The sequence below is a fragment of the Naegleria fowleri genome (assembly GCF_008403515.1).
Source record: "Naegleria fowleri strain ATCC 30894 chromosome Unknown tig9, whole genome shotgun sequence".
Classification (NCBI taxonomy): domain Eukaryota; phylum Heterolobosea; class Eutetramitea; order Acrasida; family Naegleriidae; genus Naegleria; species Naegleria fowleri.
In genome coordinates this window covers 450712-467748 of record NW_025407941.1, presented here as the reverse complement: position 1 = coordinate 467748, position 17037 = coordinate 450712, and the positions used below count along the sequence as shown (strand labels likewise).

At 35.7% G+C, this 17037-nt stretch overlaps 9 protein-coding genes across 9 annotated transcripts; 6 read left to right on the top strand and 3 right to left on the bottom strand.

Moving 5' to 3' along the window:
• Positions 1–155: 155 nt before the first annotated feature.
• FDP41_011407 (uncharacterized protein) lies at positions 156–3020 on the bottom strand (the record flags this gene model as incomplete). Its single annotated transcript, XM_044701812.1, has 1 exon — positions 156–3020. The coding sequence occupies one exon, from the start codon at positions 3018–3020 to the stop codon at positions 156–158; it is 2865 nt and encodes a 954-aa protein (XP_044567190.1).
• A 164-nt stretch (positions 3021–3184) lies between these two features.
• On the top strand, positions 3185–5702 carry FDP41_011406 (uncharacterized protein; the record flags this gene model as incomplete). The annotated part of the gene is made up of 3 exons (XM_044701811.1): positions 3185–3411; positions 3544–4256; positions 4474–5702. 3 exons carry the CDS (start codon positions 3185–3187, stop codon positions 5700–5702), a joined length of 2169 nt encoding a protein of 722 aa, XP_044567189.1.
• A 248-nt stretch (positions 5703–5950) lies between these two features.
• On the top strand, positions 5951–8110 carry FDP41_011405 (uncharacterized protein; the record flags this gene model as incomplete). Its single annotated transcript, XM_044701810.1, has 3 exons — positions 5951–7019; positions 7123–7757; positions 7847–8110. 3 exons carry the CDS (start codon positions 5951–5953, stop codon positions 8108–8110), a joined length of 1968 nt encoding a protein of 655 aa, XP_044567188.1.
• A 122-nt stretch (positions 8111–8232) lies between these two features.
• FDP41_011404 (uncharacterized protein) lies at positions 8233–8691 on the bottom strand (the record flags this gene model as incomplete). The annotated part of the gene is made up of 1 exon (XM_044701809.1): positions 8233–8691. The coding sequence occupies one exon, from the start codon at positions 8689–8691 to the stop codon at positions 8233–8235; it is 459 nt and encodes a 152-aa protein (XP_044567187.1).
• Positions 8692–8914: 223 nt separating this feature from the next.
• FDP41_011403 (uncharacterized protein) lies at positions 8915–9886 on the top strand (the record flags this gene model as incomplete). The annotated part of the gene is made up of 1 exon (XM_044701808.1): positions 8915–9886. One exon carries the CDS (start codon positions 8915–8917, stop codon positions 9884–9886), a length of 972 nt encoding a protein of 323 aa, XP_044567186.1.
• Positions 9887–10009: 123 nt separating this feature from the next.
• On the top strand, positions 10010–11232 carry FDP41_011402 (uncharacterized protein; the record flags this gene model as incomplete). Its single annotated transcript, XM_044701807.1, has 2 exons — positions 10010–10529; positions 10583–11232. 2 exons carry the CDS (start codon positions 10010–10012, stop codon positions 11230–11232), a joined length of 1170 nt encoding a protein of 389 aa, XP_044567185.1.
• Positions 11233–11310: 78 nt separating this feature from the next.
• On the bottom strand, positions 11311–12105 carry FDP41_011401 (uncharacterized protein; the record flags this gene model as incomplete). Its single annotated transcript, XM_044701806.1, has 2 exons — positions 11311–11699; positions 11754–12105. 2 exons carry the CDS (start codon positions 12103–12105, stop codon positions 11311–11313), a joined length of 741 nt encoding a protein of 246 aa, XP_044567184.1.
• Positions 12106–12952: 847 nt separating this feature from the next.
• Positions 12953–14863, top strand: FDP41_011400 (uncharacterized protein; the record flags this gene model as incomplete). The annotated part of the gene is made up of 1 exon (XM_044701805.1): positions 12953–14863. The coding sequence occupies one exon, from the start codon at positions 12953–12955 to the stop codon at positions 14861–14863; it is 1911 nt and encodes a 636-aa protein (XP_044567183.1).
• Positions 14864–15136: 273 nt separating this feature from the next.
• FDP41_011399 (uncharacterized protein) lies at positions 15137–16849 on the top strand (the record flags this gene model as incomplete). Its single annotated transcript, XM_044701802.1, has 1 exon — positions 15137–16849. One exon carries the CDS (start codon positions 15137–15139, stop codon positions 16847–16849), a length of 1713 nt encoding a protein of 570 aa, XP_044567182.1.
• Between the last annotated feature and the right edge of the window lie 188 nt (positions 16850–17037).

Here is a 17037-nt window from a genome sequence, read left to right as displayed (position 1 = left end):
GACACATGGATGTAATAGTGTGTCCTCCTCTCTTCAGAGGCGTGTCAATGACACGTGGCCATCGGAACGACTGTTGAGAAAGTTCTCTTGAATAACTTCTTAATTCCCTTCGGAGAGATATTTCTCTAGTTACCACACTGTCAGGTAATTGTTCTTCAATTTGTTTGGCTCTCATTGCCTCTTCTTCTTCCTTTTTCAACTTGCTCACTATTATCAAATCCTTTCAGGCTTTCTCTCTTGATGGCAATAAACGAATAATTTTCATTTTCATAATGTTTTTTCGCTTGTTTGGTAAGTCTTTGGAAAGATTCCCTGTCGATTCTCTGAGCAAAGTGACACCATTTTGGAGTACCACTCATTGGACACACTGAATCATGAGGGCACGGCGCTAAAATTACAGGCTTATCATTTTGAGAGTCATGATTCTTTTGTGACAACACTGTTGATCGAGCTTCTCTGATGAAACTGAATCCAACTGGCGTTCCAGGTTCAACAATGACCAATAATCCAGATGTTGCTTTCCAAAGTGCTTTAACAATTCGTTCTCTTTCTTGTGCATTGGCAAGTTCATTCAAAACAAATGAAGCCACAACAAGATCATATTGTTTAGATGAATTTTCGTTCAAGAAACGTCTCCATGTAATTTGTGGTTTTTCTTCCATATAATCAAATAGACGAGTAGCTACATCCATCATTGCTGTTGAAGGTTCAACTGCCATAACCTCCTTAATGCTTCCAAATGCTTCCATAGCCGCCCAAATAGTTGTACCTGGTCCAGTTCCAAAATCTAACATTGTTTTTGGTTCAAAATCTGGCATTCTCATTACAGATTCTGAGAATACTCTATAAGAAGTACCATAGATAGCAGGAAGTCTGTGTGCAATGTAGGCAGCAGCTTCTAAATCCTTATAAATGATTTGTGGATTATACGATCGATTCATTTCTTCTTCACTTTCTTTCTTTTTCATTTCAATATCAATAGGTCTCTTCTTTTTCTTTGAAGTTCTTTTGAAGCTTCTTAACTGTTTGAGGATTTCTAATTGTTCCCTAAATAGTTCATCACCATGTTGTGATGATAGACCTATCTTCTTTTCTTCATCAATCTTGGAAAATGTTGAAGAGCCTTGTTGTTTTTCAAATCCACTAGTTCGGAGTCTAAAAGCAGCACTCAATAATTGAGCTGTTCGTTGAATCAGGTTTTTAGGATATTCAGAGATAATTTCTGAAACACCTTCCGCTAAAGGTGGAGGTAGATGAATAGATCCAATACTCATCTTGGCAATCTCTTGACGAAGTTTTTCTTCATTTTCTTTTGAACTTCTTTTCAAATAAGGTTGAACATCAGGAGAAAACATGGAGTATTGTGTTTGTTCTTCGTATTCAGACATGAGTAAATGTTTCTGATCTACTGTTTGAAATACTTGATTTGGATCATCATCACCAAGATATTCATCTAACAATACATTGTTATAGTCAACTGATGAAGAGTGATCCATTGCATTATTTTCAATTTCTCTTTGAATTTCTTCAGAATATCTTGGTTGGTGATTCGTAGGGTTTGGCTTCTCTTGAGCGTTCCTTTGTTTCTTTGAGTCTGTTTTGAGAAGTGACTTGAGATCTGAAATATCATAGCCATATTGCGAAAAGTAATTCTTGACATTCACTAATTTCTGGCTCATAGTTTTGTCAAGGATATCCTTATGTTCTTCTTCCACACCTTGCTCCTCGAATTCGTCTAACAACTCGTGTAGTCTCTTGTTGTTGGATGCATGTTGAGTTGATTGTTTCACTTTGTGCTGCTGCTTCTTGTTACTTGCACAAGGATACAAGATCAAAATCTTTCTTCCAAAATTATTTTGAAGAACTGGATCATATCCTTTTTCTTTCCAGCTCTTTGTAAATTCTTGTAGAGAAGATATGGCGTTATTGTATTGTTCTTCGGTCAAGTTTAATACAGTCGTTGTTGGTGCAGTGCTCGAACTTGTCTCTGTTGGTCTTTTTTCTTCTTGAAGAGATCCCTTTTCAGTAACTTGTTTTAAAAGTAGTTGTTTTTTCATTGTCTCTTCTGGAAGAGTTTTCTTTTTCAAGCTTGATAGTCTTGATGCCAACTTTTCCATATCTGTTTTTTTGTGAGGCTTTGATGATAATTTGCTACTTTCGATCATTTCAAAACCCTTAGGTGCACCACTTGTAACGAATTGCTCACCGTAAAGCTTCAACGATTGCTCATCTTCAATTTTGTTTTCCTCCTCTTGTACGGATACATTTTGTACATATTCTTGATATGCTTTCTTTAAACGTTGTTTGGCCTTTTCTTTTTCTTCAGGAGTTTTGGTTGTTGTTGGAGTTAACACTTTATCATAGTTTAATCTAAGATCATGTTTCTTTCCCCATTCAATGACGCTCTCGACATCATCTTCTGTGTTTACGATCTTTTGAAGTTTTGAGGTAAGTTCTTTGTTGTGTAATTTAGAGGCTGTATATTCTGCTACTGGTGTTAATATTGATTCATCATTATTTTCATTCCGTTTTTGAGACTTGTCAATTATTTTAAATGTTGGCTCAGATTGTTGTAATGGATTTGTGGCAGCTTTTGGTTGTGAGGTGTGTGTGTTTTTGTGTGTTGTGTTAGGGCTGTCGTTGAGTTTTGTTGGTTCAGTCTCTCGATTCTGGGTGATTGTTGGTTCCAGTTTTTTGAAAAGCTGAGAAGTTGCTTTCTTCTTCTCTGGGATTTTGGTCTTTGGTTCTTCAATTTTAGCGCTGCGATGTCTCTTTGAAGACTTTTTCATTCCCGAATCCTTTTCTATGGAGGACAATAATTTGTCAAAGCTCTTTCCCTGACAAAGAGTCTGTGTTGTAAAAGTACGCTTCACTGATGTTGTTGGAGATATTATTACTCCTTCATGTAAATAATTTCGGAGCGAGCTGTTGATGCAAATGCCATAAGAGTTGCCATGATGGATTGCGGGACTCTTCCACAAGATGGATGATGGCCTATGAGAAAGAATCAATCGTTGCATTTTTTTTAATCTTCAAATTAAAACTGGAGCGTTTAATCGAGGATGGAGTACACAATGAATGATCTGTGATATCTGTATTGCTCCTCTTCATCTTCGCGTTTTCATCATCTTACGAGTTTGTTGAGCATCTTTGAGAACTGCTCTGAATTAATTCCAACAAAAAAATGAAATATTTTCAAGTGGTGGAAGGAAAGCTTTTTTGTTTTCATGATCATCGGAGCAAGGTCGTTTCATCAGATAAACAAGAAATAGGGGATATCAGAGAGGAATGGATGGAATGGAACGGAGAAAATGATTTTATTCTTTCTGAAAATTATAATGTAAAACAAATATATCCTCCAAACTGTAAAGCGATGAGAATTTTTAAAGTAGCCAATGTGTCCTTAGGATTGTATGTTAAATTTTAATTTTAAATATATTTTAATTAATAATATTATACGGGAAATTATGTTAATATATCAATTGAAATAATAATACATAATTTGTTAATATATTACGAATATTATTTGTAATACTCTCACAGAAGTCAATTATTTTTATTGACCATAAACTCCTCTTTGGAATTGTCATTATTTGTGAAAGCTGCTGGAAAAATGAATGAAGAATGGACGAAATGTTTGGAATTGAAATTATCGAAATTTTCGCAAGATTCATCATCCACTATTGAACTTGTTGGATTTGATGGCCCATCCTTCCTTGTTAAACAAGATTCTCAAGTTTATTGGATAACCGATATGTTAACCTCAACACTTCAATTTGAAGCCATGCACCTTAATTTATCCAATGATGGAATCAAAAATAGAATAATATTTTCAGGACATGTTGGAATTGATACCAAGTTCTGGTATACTGTATTCGCTACGGACAATAATCAATTTTGTGTGTTGAAAATTCCAATCACTCTAAATGAAGAGTGCTCATTTGAAACCTCTTCATCATCGTTGGCTGCTAATTTTCCTCTTCCACCATCCAGTTATTCTTCAATTTGCACCTGCTTGACTTATTGTACTAGATCAGATAGCTCAGTAATAACTGGTGTTTTTGGAACATTAGAAAAAGAAGTTCTTTTTTTCAACGCCGACTCTGTAACAAGATGTCTCAAACTTTCATCCATCCCAGTGAAAATTCAGCCTTTAAACTTGAATGTAAGACCTGTCCATGAAGAATATGTTCTTGTACACACCTCCGATAGATCGCTAAAACTAATTTCCATTCTAGATTTGTCCATTGTAAAAGGTAAGTGAAAACCTTTCAATACTTTAACAATACTGAGTGGTGTGTTAGAAATCGAAAAAGTATATGACTTTATAGTACACGATTTTTTCAACATTGGGACACCACAATTATTGTGTATTCATACGGAATATTATTATGGAAAATTACAGTACACTCTTATTCCAAATCTTAATACTACCATAATCAATGGAATAATTGATGACACATCATCAATAAGATCAATTCATTTGTACTCCTGTAATGAGAGCACTTTCAACTCAAATTGAAAATACAAATAATCATATTAAGCAGTTTGAAAATATCAAAAAAGAAAAGCAAAACTTATTGAGGCATCAAAATAGAGTTACGCAAGAAATTTTGGATGAATTTCAGAAGAATGGTGATAGCAAGCATCATGCAACTGAAGACAATGGTGAAACTCAATCCCATTATTCATTGTATGAAAATGGAATTAACGTTTCTTTTCAGAACAACAAATCACTCGAGAACAATATTTTCTATGATTCTGTATCGGATGTAACAAGAATGGAATCAAGGTGCTCTCTCTCAGACACGGATATTATTTTGAAGTCAGCCTCACAAGCTTTAAACACCAAATATTGGGATATTAGAAGTTGTTTCATGACCAAAAATGATATGGATGTCATTTTACTTCCGATACCGAATACATTCCCATTACAAGTCGAAATATTTAAGAACAATGACCTTTCTGACTCCTCTCAATATATTAATTTAACAACACGCATTGAGATTCCGCCCAACTATGCAGATGACGATTTTTCTGTGAAATGCCTGTTGATTAAGAGAAAACCAAATTCCGAAAAATTATTTGAATATATTGGAGTTTTGCAGCCATCAGTAACAGAAAAGTTATTTGGCCTTAAACAATCTATCAAGAGCAATTTTGCAGACATTCAAAACACACAATTAATATTTATCATGAAACATGAAATGTCCTCTGTTGACAAATCATTGAGACACATTTTGAGTGAAATATTTATTGATAGACTCTTTATGAAAAACACAAACCATAATGACTATGAATATTGCTCTTACTCCAAAGGTTATATTTCACCCTTATTTTACAAAGTAATGATTGGCTATGAATCAACAACTTGTACAGAGAGTGCTCTTATTTGTGATATTTTGAGTGACACCACAGAAAATATGATATTGGTTCTCACAACTATCTTTGATCATCTACCAGAAAATGTCATTGCCATACCCTCAGCTTTTGCAGAAAATGTAATGAAACTTAGAAAAGAAGTCTGTGTCAATATCAATAAGGAGATCAATCATGTAATTTTCAAAATGCATGATCATGTCAAACAAAGCACAATGATGAATCCGAGAGAACAAGAGCTACAACAAGACTTGCTCGAATATTTATCACTGCAAATCGAAACAGATCAATCCATGTTGAATTTATTGGATACTCTTGATTGAGTAGGATCCTACTTGCTTGATAAATGGCCACACGGAAATTTTATTTCGAGCTCACCACCTTTTTGGGTTTTAGTATCTCGAATTGACAGCGAAGTTGACTCTTCTCATGAACCACATAAAAATTCACCACGCTCAAAAATTGAGACGCGTTGTTGTCTCATACTACCCCGCGAACCAATAATATCCGCACTTTGTGATGATCATCAACCGACTGTGATTTTCTGTTGAGCAAATTACTGTCAGTAATCATGATTCCATCATCATCATCGTCTTTCGGATCTCGCTCTTCCTCATCATCACGTTCCAATCAATACAATAATAACAATGGAACAACATTATGTAACTATAAACAAGCTATTAGAGACGATGTAATTCGATCCTTATTTAGAGAATATTTACAGAAGGAATATAAACAAGAACCACTGGAATTTATCGATAAACTCGCCCATTACAAAGCCATGCACCAATTCGTGAATAACTCTTTGATGAGCAATAACAAGACCACCTCCAACCATAGCACCTTGAAACGAACATTTGGCAAGGGATCACAAAAGAAGAAGAACAAACACGATTGGATCTACAGCGATTCCTCCGTTTTTATTTATCCAGATGATCTAAATACAAGATTATCGCTGCAAAAGAGCTTTCAAGAGTTTGTGTTTGCTCACCCGAACATGGAAGGCATCATCAAAATTTTGTTCAAAGAAGTGATCGAGCTGTTTGAATTTGCTGCTGAAAGTTTGAATCAAGACTATTCGGAGAAAGAACCCTCGCTCCATGTATTTGTTGAGTTGTTTCTTCTGCTCAAAAAGAATGATCTTCTGTTGGCAGGCCAAGAAGAACAAGTCTTATCTCGCATCGTTAATAGGTTTAAATTGTTGAAAGACTTCTATGAGGCAACAAGCAAGCAGATGTTGGGAGCGTGTGATTCTGATCATCATCAGCCTCGCACAACAACACCACCCATGTCCGCCACTGGTACAAAAGAATCATCATCAGACATACTTCAACAGGATCCTGCGTCCTCCTCCTCCAATCATCACCAGAATTCCCACAAAGTCATTCTATTGGGCGAAATATTCGGAAAGTTAAATCCTATCCATCTGTTTGGAAGCCTTGCCATCAGGGTTCATTATGAGTTGGCTATGGAGTTCCATCACCATTTTACGGTCATCCACGGAGAGGACCTTGCAAAATACATCGAGAAGAAAGGAAATGATTTCAAAGAGAGTTTATTAGGAAGAAGAGGACTCGATTTGAGGTTGCAAGAATCCGATTTGAGAAATCCAAAATTTACAGACCGTCATATCCATTTGGGTAAGTACACAAAACATGTTTTTCAAATGGAATCCAACATCACTACTATGTATCCTTTTCAATTATTGTCCATGCCTATTGTCACAATCGCAACACCACACAGGCTATGCTTTGGAAGAAGATTCCGAACACTGGGTACAGTTACAACTGGACCCCAACGATGATGGCTTAAAATGTTACATCTCAAAGAAAAACTATGTTCTTGATCCTTCGAGAAATTTGAAAGGGATGAAATTGGTCAAGATGGTCATTGAATTCGACCTTCCATTGAAAGATGTTTGGGCACTTTATTGGTCAGGAGATGATCATGTAATTCTGGATTCACAAGCATTTGCAGAAAATTATTGTGTCCATTATGAACGTCCATCGACAGTCAAAGTATCAGGTGATGGTTCTCATCGATTTGGTTTTGTACTTGGTCGATCAATTATTGATACTACTATTCCCGTACTACAAAAGAGATGTTTCAGCTACTCAATGACAACCGTTCGAGATTTTGATCTCAATGGTTGTGAAATAATAATGAATTTAGGCCATTCTGTGAACCCAGACATTATCGATGGTCATTTATCAGAGAATGAAAGAAAAAAGCACAAAAACTGTGCACTCACTACTGGGCTTTTCTATCACATTTTTTTTGGTGTGGCAGAACGAAAAACAAAATATGTTCATATTTGTTATCTAGATATGGATATTCCTTTGCTATCAGGAAAAATCTTTAGGAGCATTTGGAAACGAGTAAGTAATTCATAACGAATTGTTCCATGTGAATATAATTCTTTCTGGTACGGACCACTTAATACTATGTTCATGCACATCACAATCAGAGAGTTAAAATGTACAAAAAAACTTATTATGATCTGCTCATGCAGAAAACGAATAATGGAAAGAAAAGCGTTGATACTTCCAAGTTTAAGGATACTTTGCTATTTAGACAACCAATGGATGACATGTTTGTTACTCCAACATGGTATTATGATTTCAAACATGGTATTGAAGCAGTTTATGATATTGAAAACTACAATGTTAAATTATCTCCAGAAAAACGACGATCGCTTGAAGAGGCAACTGAAATATCAGATGACTATTAATAAAGGTACAAATTCTCACAAACATATGTCATTCAAGAGAAATTCTCACAAACCAATGAAACCTATGCACTGATCGATCTAAGGAAAGACAATGTTTTATTTGTCACAAAAGTCTGTTATGCTTAAAGTTCATCTTTGAAATCATTGAATGGTATTCCCTTCTCTTGTAACAGCTTTTGCAAACGACCCTCACGATGAGCTTGATGTAAGTCATCAGAACCTCCAACAAATTCTTTAGCAATCCAAACAGAAGGAACTGTTCGTCTTCCTGTTCTCTCCAAAAGCTCGTCTTGAATTTCTGAACCATCTGCCAATTCATCTAATTGAATCACTTGAACATCAGGAATATTTAATCTCTTCAACAATCGGATGCATCTTGCACAATATGGACAATAACTTTTGGAAAAAACAGTAACACTATGACCAGAAATTTCCCGATCCACAAATTCTTTAACATTGAATTCACTATAATCTGCTTGCAAATCATCATGGCCTCCGCTTGCTGCTAAAACCACACTACTGACAGCAACAAGACTGAAAAGAACGCAAGCAAGCAACCATGAAGAAGGAGTTTTGAACATTTTTAAAATTTAAAAAAAATTATATCAAAGAGGTGAAGCGAGGTCATCCCTCATTCATATTTAATTGTTGGTTGCCGTACAAACGAACGCAGAAAGGGTTACCATGTTATGTAGCAAGTGGTTGAATCATCATCATTTAAATGATGATATTTTTCGAATAATTCTATCATTTCTTTCCATCACGGAATTAAATCGAGTTCATGAAACAAGTAAAAGTTTTCGGATGGCACGACTCACTACAGAAGATGCTTATTGGCGAAATTATGTTTTAACAACACTCAATGAATTGATCAAACGAGCTCAATATCGAATACCTACAAATACTTTCACAAAAATGTGCAAGATTGATGATTTTTATATTCCTTACACCAACAATACAATTCAAAAAGATTTTAAACGATGCCTCATCCATTTGAAACGTCAAATGAATGAAAAAGTTGATAATAACATGAAGAACACGACCAAAAAATTAAGTTCATTGCAAAGGTCAGAAAAATCTAACAAACATGAATTTCCTTTTATTAATGCGCCACAATTGTTAAATCTTACAGACAACGTTATTAACCAGTATGCAACACGATTAAATCATTCAACACCAAACAAATTCAAAGTAACATTTAACGGAGAAGGATCAGTTGGAAAAAGTTCATTAATTTATGTTCTTAACCATGGAGTTTTCCCAGATTATTGGATGTTTAGAACAGACGGAGCCACATTAAACAAAACTCTGTTCAGTACTGTCAATATTGAGATATCTCTATGTGACACAATAGCTCAAGAAGAATATGAAAAATTACGAGTTCTTTCATATCCAGAGACAGATCTATTTCTTCTATGCTTTGATGTGTCAAATTTAGACAGCTTTTGGAAAGTATACGACTATTGGATCCATGAAATTCGAAATTTTTCAACCACCATTCCCACCCTTTTGATTGCATGTAAAACGGATTTGAGAAGAGATACAAATACTGTACAACGATTGAAAGAACAACATTTCCTTTCTCCAATAACTCACTCCATGGGAGAAGCTCTTGCAAAGACATGTCATTGTTTATCCTATTTGGAAACATCTTCTTTGGACAAGTGTGGGTTAGAGGACTTGATTACAGTTCTATTTCGATCTGTTATTTTGAAAGCAACCCATGGATTCCAAAAATTATTTCCACAACACTCCAATCGTTGCATGTTGCAATAATATTCAGAAAGAAGACTTTTCATGTGAAATGTTTCTGAGCTTGATGAGTCAATACATGACATGATGATGCTTGATTTCACTAGCGTCGATTTGTTTCCATAATGAACACAATTATGATAAAAAATGGGACAACAAGTCATTCCATCATCATCATCGACCACAAAAAACAATAGTTTTAAAAAAATACATGATCAGACGATTGATGAATTTCTTTCGGAACACACTGCTGTTCGGTATTTTGAAGAACATAAAACCGTACTCAATATGAAAAATCAAAGCGTGCTGGAGCAAGAGCTGCCCACGGAATTAATATTTGAAATTCTTACTTATTTGCCTCCCATTGAGTTATGGAAACTTTCTTGTGTGAGTCATAATTTTAGATTTTATTGGACAGAATATCCATTATTGTGGTGTTCAACACATGAAAAGAAATGTTTGGTTTCTGAAATTTTGAAACAAAACAAACAACTGTTAAAGAAGGAAAACTCTTCACGGTTTTATTGGAGAAATATTTATTTTGAAATTCTGGAATCGTACCTCTCAACGCCAAAATGTTTTATTGAATTTTGTGAGCAATGTAAAATAGGAAGAATTTATGGAGAATTTAATAGAGTGATAAAGATTGGATTCATTGGACCACAGGGTATGTAATTGAACCAGTAGTACTATTACAATGAAGTATTTAAAATCGAGAAGAATGTGGTAAAACGGTTTTTACACAATGCATTGGAAATTTGGATTACATTCTACCAACGAGGTATATTCCAACGATTGGTGCTGAATATGTTTGCCAATACTTGAATTATATCCCACCACGGGAAGATCCTTTTTGCATGAAGCTCGATGTTTGGGACATTGCAGGAGACGAGAAATTTTCTTTTTTACGGCAAACATATTCAAGAGGACTAAATTCTGTCTTTTTTTGTTTTGACATTGCCTCAATGGCAAGCTTTAAAAAGATGACAAGTCATTTAGAGGAGTTTTTCGAAACGCGTATCGGTAGCATTATTGGAAGGGACAGCCCACCAGAAATTCATAGAAAATTTTGTGAAAGCTATTATGAATCAATTGGCATATTGGGAATGAAATGTGATTTAGAGAGAGGTGTAACACGTGAAAATATCATGCAGCTCATGTCAAAGATTTCTGACCTATCAGTTCCGTATTTACAACGAAAAGTAGCCTACTTTGAGGTTTCCTCTAAATCAAAAGGTAACTCTTTTTTCTTTCCGCTGATGTATGCATGCCATTCTCTCATCATGACTGCCTCGTCCTATCCTCACAAGCTCACATTACTCACTGACGAAAATATGGAACAATTCTCTGATTATGGATTTCTGGATTAAAGATTAATTTCACAAAAACATTGTACAATATTTATACATTGCAAATTCCACTGTCACTAACGCGTTTACAATATTGAATTAAACATAAAACTCTGTGCAAGCTTCTAAAAATTGGTCAAATGTGAACATGGCTGTTCCATTTCTATAGATGTCTCTAGGTTGGAATGCATTTCTAATAGAGCCAACGAAAACACATAGCTCAATATAACCGTCGAAGTTAAGAAAACCTTTTCTCTGGACATCGACCATGTTGAACATTTTTTGAACAACATTGATACCAATTCGATAACCTGATTGCATTAATGCTGTTGATACTTCCTGGAAGGATAGCGTTCCTGATTTGTCTTTGTCTACGAATTCAAACCCTTGCTTCATTTGAAGTAAAAATTGGTGGAGTTGAACGAATTCCTCAAAATCAATCTCTCCATTTCCGTTCTTGTCGAACATTTTAATTAATCTTCTTGCACCTGCATTCATCATCATCATCAAATAAAATTATAAATGCACGAACTAACACCTACATCTTTCGTTAAATACTCGGCCTGTAAATTCTCCACCAGGTTGAGTGAGAGCCTTCTGAAGTTCAATCCAAGTAATTTTACCACTCCGATCTGTATCTACAGCATCAAAAAATGGTTTCAAAGGATGATTAATTATTTGTGGTTGATAAATGCTTCCATATCCATATTGTCCATACTGCTGTTGTGGAGGCGGATTGTATCCTCCGTATTGTGACTGTTGGGCATAGCCTCCATATGATGGAGGTTGCTGATAAGTTGGTGGTTGTTGTGGTGGATGATTGTATCCTCCGTAGCCTTGTTGTTGTGGTGGAGGTGGTTGAACGACCGAAGGAGGACGAGGATAATTTTGCATTTTTTTTTAAAAATGGAAAATTAAAAATACATGAATTGGAAGAACACTTGGTTGTTAAGGTTTAATAACATCAAACACAGCTCTTAATCACAGTTCTACAATGTGGATGATAACATTTGAATGCCATTCATTCCGACTCAACACATTACAACGTATGTAAGTGTTTCCTCCTCTTTAGGTCATTCATGTTTATGAGAAAACGCAGATATTTTAGGGTTGAGCGTTTGGATTCGAGCTCTTCCTCTACCACCACACACACACGTCCCATCGCTCTCTCAACATCAATACTTGTCACCTTTTCGGATCCTTATTGCTTTTCTTCTTCACGATTTGTGTTCAATAACTGTTGTTGTACATCCATTAATAACCATCAACTGCCCATCATTCACCATTCTCTCTTGCAGCACTTTAAAAAAATTGGCTCGCTGTTCGTGTTTGTGTGCATTGAAAAAACAACTTCTCGGTCAACCAGCCAATACTATCTCTTTGTGGTTCATCGATAAACATCGTAGTCGTTTATTATTTGTTACTGCTATTGAGCGTAATACGTTGTACAATTTTAAAAGAACGCGACATCTTGCTGTGGTTTATACAATCATCACGGACTGTCATCACTCACAGCTGACAACTCAGTTGAGCTCATTGTACCAACTCACGGAATATAATTTCAACTACTGGTTGAAAATCAGTCTTCTCCTTCACCATTCACTCACTTATTTCCTACGAGGAATAGGAACACAATTATTTCATTAACAACAACAACAACAACTTTCATAACCACTATTTCAATAGTAGTATTATTTCATCATCATTATACTTTTATAAACCTGTCATACACAACAACAAAATGGGCATTGGTGTGAGTACAAGCAAATCAAGAATGGCATTCCAAGAATTGCCAGAGATTCAACAATTCAGACGTAAATCAGTCCGAAAAGCACCCAACAACAATCGGTTGTATGATGGAGAGATTTACTACAACCCCAATCCTCAACAACATCATCCACCAACGAGCAGCAACAACAGCAACAGCACCACCTCTACTTCCAACAACCACCCCACGTCATCGTCGTCGTCGTACTCCTCCTCCTCTCAGAACAACAACAACAACAACAACAACAACACTACTACCAACTCTTCCAAACTCTCAACACCAAACTCTCCAACACACTCCAATCGAAGAGGAAGTGTCTCTGTAGCACAACAACAAGAGAAAATTGGTTATGAAGTCATCAAACTCGTTGGTCGAGGTACATTCGGAGAGGTCTATCATGTCAAACAAACCAATACTGGAAAAGACCTTGCTCTCAAGATTTTGATTAAACCAGAAAAGTTGAGAGATTTAGAAAAGATTCAAAACGAAATTGAAATTATGAAGTCACTTGTTCATCCCAATGTATTGCACTTGTTGGATACTTTTGAAATGAAAGATGAAAAAAACACAGATTGTATTGTAATAGTGTCAGAATATTGTGAATTAGGTTCCATTGCCGACTATTTAGAAACAGTTGTGAACAATGAAAAGATTAATTTCCCTGTTTGGACCATTACTGGTTGGTTTGTTGACATGATTGAGTCCATTAAATTCTGTTCTGCACGTGGAGTGATTCATAGAGATATCAAACCATCCAACATGTTGATTGAAGCTGTCGATGGAAGAATGGTCATTCGATTGGCAGATTTTGGACTTTCAAAAGCTCTCATGGCCAAACAAATGGCAAACACAATGTGTGGTTCTCCACTCTATGCAGCACCAGAAATTTACAACAGAACAGGTTATACAAGTGCTGTCGATGTCTATTCTCTGGGTGTCACAATTTTGGAACTTGCTTGTTCTTATTCTCATGATGAATTTAGTGAGATTGTTGTTGAGGAACCACATCGAGTGATGGAGTTGTTCAATAGTGTCAAATTAGCAAGTATGAAAGAGCTCATCATGAAGATGATTCATCCTGATCCCAAAATAAGAATTGGAGTGAATGATTTATCTGAACATCTTCTTGTAAGGGCCTACAGATTCTTCTTACAAATTAGATCCATCAAGGGACTCACTCACTCTAGGATAATTTATGAGTTCTTGGAATCGCTTGGAACAGGTTCATCCGATTCCTCTTATAAACTCACTGTTGAATCTATTGATGACTCCTCCGCAACCTCACCAACGAGTCCTGTCACACCAGTCACTGTCACTCCACAAATCAAACAAAATGTGTTGGCTCATAAGGAACTTTCAACGAAAGAATTTTTCAGTGTCATGCTCGAAGCTGTTAGTATTTACAATGCATATCCCAAGATGAATGTTGTATTTGAAACAATCGTTGCATTAACTGTCATCAAACATCAGCTCTATAAGAACAATCATATCATTATTGACATGTTGAATCATGATGATTCTCATCTTAAGGCCATGTTTAATGTTAAAGCAGCTCATCATGAGAATTCTGAACTTGTAGAATTAGTCACCGAAGTGTTTGCAGAATTTAGCAAGCGAGGTGATGTGAGTAGGACTCAAATTCTTAAGGTACTTGGTGACCTAAGAATGGAAGATAAGATTGGAGATAAAGGAGAAGACATCAAACAATTTATGAAAGAATTATTCAAGAGAGATGTTGGCTTGAAGAATTGTGCTCAACTTTTAAACAGTAGACGAAAGACTCATACCGATTCCAAGCTTCCAGATTCCACAACAACAGCAGCTTCTGTTTCCAATGCAACAACAGCAGCCATCGATCAAGAGACTAACTTGGCTCATGTGTAATGATACCTATGACGTTGTGTAATGATTATTTACGTTGTTGTTTTTCTTTCATTCTCACACTCTAATACTTCTACTAGTAGTAATAAACACCATTCCACTGTATAGCGATATTTACTTACCATTCCTTTGGATGATCCAAAAGTGAGCAACAAAGAACCTTTGATGAGATTTTGTAATTCTTGAAAGATTGAGTTTGTCGATATAACATGTTGTTGCAACGATATATTCAATAATGAGCACAAGAAAAGCCTTTTCTTGTTTCGAACGAAAAAAATGTCCATTCCAAAAGATTCAATGATGATGAACTGTTGCTCTCTCTTTCATCCTCCGATTCATCAAATTATTTCAATACCTTTCAATCCATCACCAGTATATATCATATTAACTACCGATGGCACAGTACTCATATCCAATTCGTCGTTGATGAGGAATCCACTATTGGATGTCATGAGAGAATTTCATGGTTTATGTGAGGATGATTCATTTATTGTATTGGAAGAAACTCACGTCCATAGTTTGGATAAAAACGTAGTCACCAGTACCGATGTGATGAAAAGTCATTTCTTTTCAGAATTTTCCTCTGTGTTTTTCAAATATTCAACCTTTCATGAACTTTCCAAATTAATGAACTGTGTTGGTCAATCGAGAGCGAACAAGACAAAAACCAACACTGAGCTTTTGAAAATTTATTGTCAGAGCGATTCGTATCGACAAGTCATGAAAGCTATTGAATCGAATAATTTGCATTTTAGTGTGAAAGAAAAAGAACAAACACAATCTTATTTTCAAGTTCTGGAAACAATTACCACACCCTTTGGAGATTGCTACATTCTTCCAAAGTGGATGTTTGGAAATGAAAATGTGAAATGCATTGCCACAAATGATGGAAGTAAAATGGCAATTGTAACAGAATCCAACGGTGTTTATGTTTATGGAATGGACGGTTTTTCTGGCAAAAAGGTATTTGTTGCTGACAAGAACGACAGCTTCACAAATAGACCTCTTGCCTATCAAATAAGACCGCCTAAAACTGCTTATCAACATTCAGAATTTGATGAAGGAAAGTTTTTTACATGTAATCAATTCCAAATTGAAAATGTAAAATGTGGAAATAATTTCGTAGCGTGCTTGTGCAGAAATCATGAGGTGGTTGTTGCTGGTGATAATTCAATTCGGACTATTGGACTCTCTTCACCCTCTTTTTACGGAATTTTGACACCCTTGAGGTTTACTCAATTTATTAAGGATGAAAAGCATAGAAACGATAATGTTATTGACATGGCAAGCGGATTTTCTTTCATATGTTACTTAACATCGAATGGAAACGCCTTTTATTCTGGGACTCTTATCAAAAGATGTGCAGAGGATATTGAACCAATCCTAATTTCGAACTATGAAAATCAGAAAATTGTTAAAATTGCAGCATATGGTAAATCAGCGAGTTTTTTGTTGGAAGATCAAAGAACATTGTGTCACATGATTAGTAGTAGATTGACATTCAAAGAAATCACATTACAATTTCCTGAAGTAGTGATCGACATGTGTTGTGGTGAAGATTTATTGCAAGTTCTAACCTTGGAGTCGAATCATAGATTGTTGAATGTCTATACGATCGCTTTTTCTGAGAGAGGGCTTCAAACCATCCATTCCCTCACAGACGTTCATGTGTTACAACAACCAGAACAACATGGAGTACAACTAAAATATCATAACTGTAACAATCAGTCAATTTATGGAGTGGGGGTGTCGCCTCCTTCAAATTTGGATGAATTTGATGAGGTGCATTGTTCTCTCATGACTCCAACCTTCCCCAATATTCACAAATCATTGAAACTGAGTCTGTACTCGCAAGTGTATAGGCAACTGGAGAGCTTAATTATTGGAATTGACACAAAGGACATTCAATATATGAAACAGAATTTGGCGAGTTTAATCAAACGAGCTCCATTTAGGTCAGACGTTTATTTTCGTACTGCAGTACCATGATCATTCATTTATTCCTTGCTCACCTCTACTTTGTTCATTTCACATCAACAATGATCATGAAATTAAGCAATTCCAGTCAAGTACCATTATTTATTAAACCTCTCTGTGAGCACCATATGGCATCCAATGTGACACATGACCAAGTGAATACGATATTTTCATTATAATAATTGGTGATCATCCATTCA